The sequence below is a fragment of the Rhincodon typus genome, chromosome 4, assembly GCF_021869965.1.
Source record: "Rhincodon typus isolate 14 chromosome 4, sRhiTyp1.1, whole genome shotgun sequence".
Taxonomy (NCBI): Eukaryota; Metazoa; Chordata; class Chondrichthyes; order Orectolobiformes; family Rhincodontidae; genus Rhincodon; species Rhincodon typus.
Genome location: NC_063335.1, coordinates 7,988,948 through 7,994,428, shown reverse-complemented (window position 1 = coordinate 7,994,428; position 5,481 = coordinate 7,988,948). Strand labels below are relative to the sequence as shown.

At 47.1% G+C, this 5,481-nt stretch overlaps 1 protein-coding gene across 1 annotated transcript; it reads right to left on the bottom strand.

The window, feature by feature from the left end:
• Positions 1 to 223: 223 nt before the first annotated feature.
• On the bottom strand, positions 224 to 4,135 carry inhbab (inhibin subunit beta Ab). Its single transcript, XM_020534521.2, has 2 exons — positions 3,273 to 4,135; positions 224 to 2,588 (listed from the first exon to the last, which is right to left on the bottom strand). The coding sequence occupies exons 1-2, from the start codon at positions 3,658 to 3,660 to the stop codon at positions 1,825 to 1,827; spliced, it is 1,152 nt and encodes a 383-aa protein (XP_020390110.1). The 5' UTR covers positions 3,661 to 4,135; the 3' UTR covers positions 224 to 1,824.
• Positions 4,136 to 5,481: the final 1,346 nt, after the last annotated feature.

Below are 5,481 nucleotides of genomic sequence, written 5' to 3'. Positions count from 1 at the left end.
CTTAGAAAGGTGTCTGTTTTCACAGCTCAATGCATGATTTTTTTAATAAAAAATATGCTGTGTTAAACGCCCTCCGAGTGAATGGTTATTCCGGAACGCGTTTAGGTCGTTGCAGTGCAGTCTGGAAGTTGCAGTTCTGTTTGGTCCCAAGTCGCTCATCAACAATCTCTACCCCACCTCCCCGCCTCCCCCACCCCTCCGTTTCCAACTTCGGCCGCAACTGGCTCAGCCTCTCACCCAGTCTGATGACAAGGGACTCCCAACCGGCTGCCTCCCGCAGACAGTCTTAACATCCGCGTTCGGCGATGACGGCTGAAGGCTTTAGCACTGACTCACTACTTTTCGAGATTCAGTTCAGAAGCCTGCGGGATCACCACAATTAAAACGCCACGCCACGTCAAATGCACAGTGAATCATGTCTTCAGGCAAGTCAGTAGGAACTGGGGATAGACTGTGATGACTTCTTTAAAACATGACATTCTGGCATCATTTCTTAACAAAAAAAAACACACACACATCAACTCGAAAAGACAATCATCAAAGTCAATAAGACTAATTTGGTGCCGGGAAATATGACGGAAATCCCACGTCCTTCGCCTCATTAAATTGGCAACTAATCTATTATGGTGAAAGAAGCTTTTGCAATATCTCACATGAAATGCTAGAACAATATTTGATACTTTAATAACACTTTTAATCGCCCTCGGCGACGTCGTTACAAAAATAGGCCAACTATTTTTAAGCAAAAGTTCGATTTTTTTTCTAACACGCTCGTTTTTTTTTAAATAAGAAATAAGCAGACCGCTAGAAGTGCTTTTGCCAAATCGCTTTCAGACAGTGTGCAAACTACACTTAGGGTGTAGGATTTAACTCAGGTCAGATCGTTGGTGCTTCCCAGACATCCAGATATATCTGTAATGATGTTTCAAGCGGTTGAGTATTAAATCCAAACCCTGATACTGCAGCCATATTCATCTACAGGTGTTTTTTTTTAAACATTTTAAAAGTTTTTCTTTTAAAAATAGTATCCTTGTAGAAATCACACAATAACATTTACACAAATCTCTTTGGTGTCTGTTCGACCGTTGATACAAAATTTCATAGAAACTCGTTTTGTTCTGTTCTGAGTGCAGTTCCCTGTCCTTTCAAACACTTCTGTTTAAGATGCGGTTAGACAGGCAAACGTCGTTTTAGTGCAAATCGTAAAGGTCACAAAGTTAAAAAAAATGTTTAGCCCAGCAGCGGGGCGAACTTTCCTTTCAAGTATCTCTCGTCAGCTGAATATTTACTTCCAAAAGAAGCAAGCGTCTCCTTTTAGGTAAACCAAAGAAAGCCTTTTTTTTAAAAAAAGAGATTGCATAGTTCTGTTCTTAGGCATCTTACACACGTGGAGTAGTTTTGCAAAGAAGAAAACAGTGCAGCTACTTAGTAAAGCTCTGCCCCGCGTTCAAACAACAGAAAGTTAGATCTTGTGCATTTTGTCTTTGAAAGTGCCATTCAGTGTCACAATATGAACAAAACCAACGCACCGGAAGAAGTCAGCTGTCTGTGTGTAAGAGTGGAAGGTGTGTCAAGTCACAGGTAGGGAAAAGTGGGTGGCTGTGAGGGCCACATGGAGTTTGGTACAGTTCGATCCATGCTCTGCCAGACCCTCGAGTGAAAATGTCTACAGTCTAGAGTTAGTTTTATAGCTGTGGAGAGACCCAGTCGGGGTACTGTCCTAAATCTGTGATCTGTGTACTATGTGTCTGTTTTGATTCTCTCTCTCTCTCACTCTGTGACTTTCTGTCCGAGTCTGTCTGCATTATGTGTATCTCACAGGGTTTATGAGCAGCCGCACTCCTCTACGATCATGTTCTGAATGTCCTTTTTCACAATGTTGTGCCCGTCATCGTAATACAGCATAGACATTGCCCTGAGTTTGGTGGGGACACAACACGACTTGATGTTGTTGAAAGGGCTGTAACCTCGGATCCTGTAGTGGTTGATGACGGCCGAGTGGAAGGAGAGGGACGAGCCCGAGGTGCCGGCGATGTGGCTGGGACACTCGCCCTCGCAGTAGTTGCCATAGTAACCAGGCGGCGCTATGATCCAGTCACTCCAGCCGATGTCTCGGAAATTCACGTAAAACTGTTTCCTGCAGCAGATGTTGACCTTGCCGTCACACTCCAGACCCCGCTTGCGGATTCGGTGGGTGTGCGCGGTTGATTCCCGGACAAGCAGCATTAGGAAGGGCCGGTGAGACTCCTCCTTGTCGGCTTCTATCAGCACCGGGGAGACGCCAGCTTCCTGGCACAGGTCACAGGATACCTTCAGCATGAGGGACGGATCCTTGCTGGCCAGGATCGTCTGCACAGTTCTCGATACGGGCAGGGTGTGCCAGCCACTCCTCTTGATGTCTACCTGTTTCTCGCTGACCACCCTGCCGCCCTCTCCTTCCTGGGATAGTCTCAGAGTCACTTTACTCCTGCTCCGGTTAGACTTGTTCGAGAGCTTCAGGTACAGCCAGATATTGGCCTGCTCCACCAGGGAAAGGTCCCCTTCTTCCTCCTTCGCGATCTGAAAGTGTACCACATCCTGGGACGGACCTGAGAGCCACAAAGGACGAGGACAAATGTACATTGTTAGAGCGGGACATTTAGAGCGGAGATTTAACAAAAAAGAATTCCAAATAATGAATAAAAAGCGACTGATTATGCTGGTCGATCTACTGATTTCTTATACTAATGGTCCCGGGCTTAATTCTTATAGTCGTACACCACTGGAAGAAAGCTATTCGGCCCGTTTAATCCATCCTGACTCTTTGAACTTGCTGCCAATTAGTCTTTCATCATAACCCTGCAAAGTACTCTCTGAGTTGATATCAATTTTCATTCTGAAAGTTCCCGTTGAATTTGCCTGCTTGGCGCTTTGAGACAGAGCATTACAAATCTGTTTTTGTTTTAAATCTCCCCTCTCTGTTTTCTTTGCCAGTTTGTGCCTCCTGATCTCAAAGCGTCTTGCCACAGACAGCAATTTCCAATTTATTTAATCCATCAAAACCCTTCATAATTTGAACACATGTAGTGAATCTATCATTCATTTCCCGTCCAGACTTGTCCATATCTTTTGGAATCCTTAAACCTCTTTCCTTTGTGACCGTACTGTACAGAGAATATTGCATAAATAAATAATCCCGCAGATATAAAAACACATTTGCCTTACAATGCACTTCTTCGTCCGAATAGGAGACCCAGTGCGAGGCTGGAGGAAAGTTTACTGCTGTGACTTACCTGCTTCAGCGAAGCTAATGATCTCTGATGCTTGTTCGGGTTCGTTCAGGACTGACTTGCTGGACCAGTCCTCCTCGATTTCCACTCTGCCGTCCTCCCGCACCCGTCCGACATGCAGTTTCTTCAAAGCGTTTAAAAGTGCGGCTTTGGGCACCGGGTGAGTGATGTTGGGTCTGCTCTTCATGTGCAGCATGTTCAGGATGTGCCTTTTCACGGCTTCCACCAGTTGAGTGTCAGCTGCGGCCGGGTCCCCCTGCAGCTTGGGCAGCGAGCAGCTCGGGCACTCTGAGCCCGGCCCGTCCTGGGCAGCGGCCGTAGGGGAAGCCGTCACCCAAGTCGAAGCCAACAGCAGCAGGATCATCCCAGTCAACAGGTCAAAGCCAGGCATCTTCCTCAGAGGTTATCGGGGAGCCAGCCAGGAGGCAGGGGCTGAGACAGAAATTCCCCAAATCGTTTGCAGAGAACAAGAGAGAGAAAAGAAAAAAAAAAGTTTGACAGAAGTTTTGTAAAAATGGGCAGGAACTGGTTCCGACTCCCGCTGGAGGTGGCACAGATGCTGTTGCTGCTGTGGGGTATCGGCGGAGAGGGAGAGAGGAGCTAGGTGTCTTTTCCGTACGGCTCCTGTTAAAACTGTTCTCTCTCTCTCTCTCTCTGGGACAGCCTGTATCTGTCTCTGCTCCTGCAAACTTTGCACTTGGGAAGTTGTGAAGTTTTCTCTCTGTCTCTGTTCCTCCTGGTGCTAAAGGCTGGAGACACACGGCACTGTGGAGCTGCTTCGGTTCCTCACTCCCTCTTTGAACTGCTGCAATATGAGGGCTGCCTCACTTTTGAGGGACCACAGTTTGAGCTTACTGGCAGGAGAGTCAGACCGGAACAGATGACTGCGTGTGGCGAGGGGAGGGGAGGGGGTGGGTGTGGATAAGAAGGAGGCGTATTCTCCTCCTGCCGTTAGGACGAGTGAGGAGGAGGGGAAGGGAAATTTTGGTCTCTTACAATTCGAAAATAAACGTGTGAGGGAAAAAAATAAGCCGGCAAGGGTTGTTGGGGTGGGGGTAGGGGGTTGGTATCGAGGGGAAGGCAGATTGGAAATCGACGTATGCGTGCTTCTGCGTATTTGCAGCCTCTTAACCCATTGGAGAGGGAATTCCTGAAATACTTTAACTGCGAATCTAAAAAAAACCCCGCAGACTCGGTTGGCATTTCAGCCTGGAGTTCGGGACCGGCTCCCTCTCTCTTTTCTCTCATGTGAGCGCGAGTCTGTTAGCAGACTGTATGAGCTACCGAAGGGGGAGAGAGAGAGAGAGGACACAAATTCTGTGCAGATGGGACCTTCCAACAGTTAAAATGTCGAATAATTCAAGTCGTTTATTTATAGACCTGCTTGACTCTCGCTTCTAATCATAAGCAGGGTGCAAATAAGCACGGTTCGCTGAACCCACCCCCGTCCTAAATCTCTAGGCGGTAGACCTTCTGCTGAATTAAATGCCAGTTGGGAGGGTTTGGTCTGTGAAAGATGCCAAGCTAGTGGAGTTTGCTGTTCTCCTTTGTTGCATTTTAACCAACGCACCAGTACAGACCCGCGTCAATAGGACCAGAGGCGAGGGGGAGACTTGGTTCTGAATGTTGGAGGGACCGCGTTCATTCACTGGCAATGAGTTTTCCACAACAAACACAGAAGTGGGGTTAAAACAGGACTAAAACAAAAGGTTAGATTGTCAGCGGCTGATGCAAAACTGCATCGCTAATACATTTCGCGCAAGGTACAATGATTTGAGGTTCTACGTACATCCATGGGTCACGTATTAAAGCCGGTTTCATGTACTCCTCGCTACGTATAATGACAGAATGTGGCAATTAATGGCTTATAATCGGGCGCTACTGCTCCCTGGGGAAGGGGGCGAAAAGTTTATTTTGTCTTCATTGCCTTCAGGTTCTGAAATTCATAACATGAAACAAAGACTTGGAACTGTAAATGCCCCAGGAAACACTTCCATTTCTGGCTGTAGCGCCCAGATTCACAATCGGCGGAGTTGGCTATCACTTCAAGGATGCGACATTGTCAAATATTCCATGTCAAAGTTTCCAATCCCGGGTCTGGAGAACAGGTTTTGACAGGCGTCCGCGGCGTATTACATGCCTGTGTAATAAACACGGGGGTTGTCATTAAGTCATCGTGCTGTAAAGGACTGAGTCAGGCTCACGCAAAGAT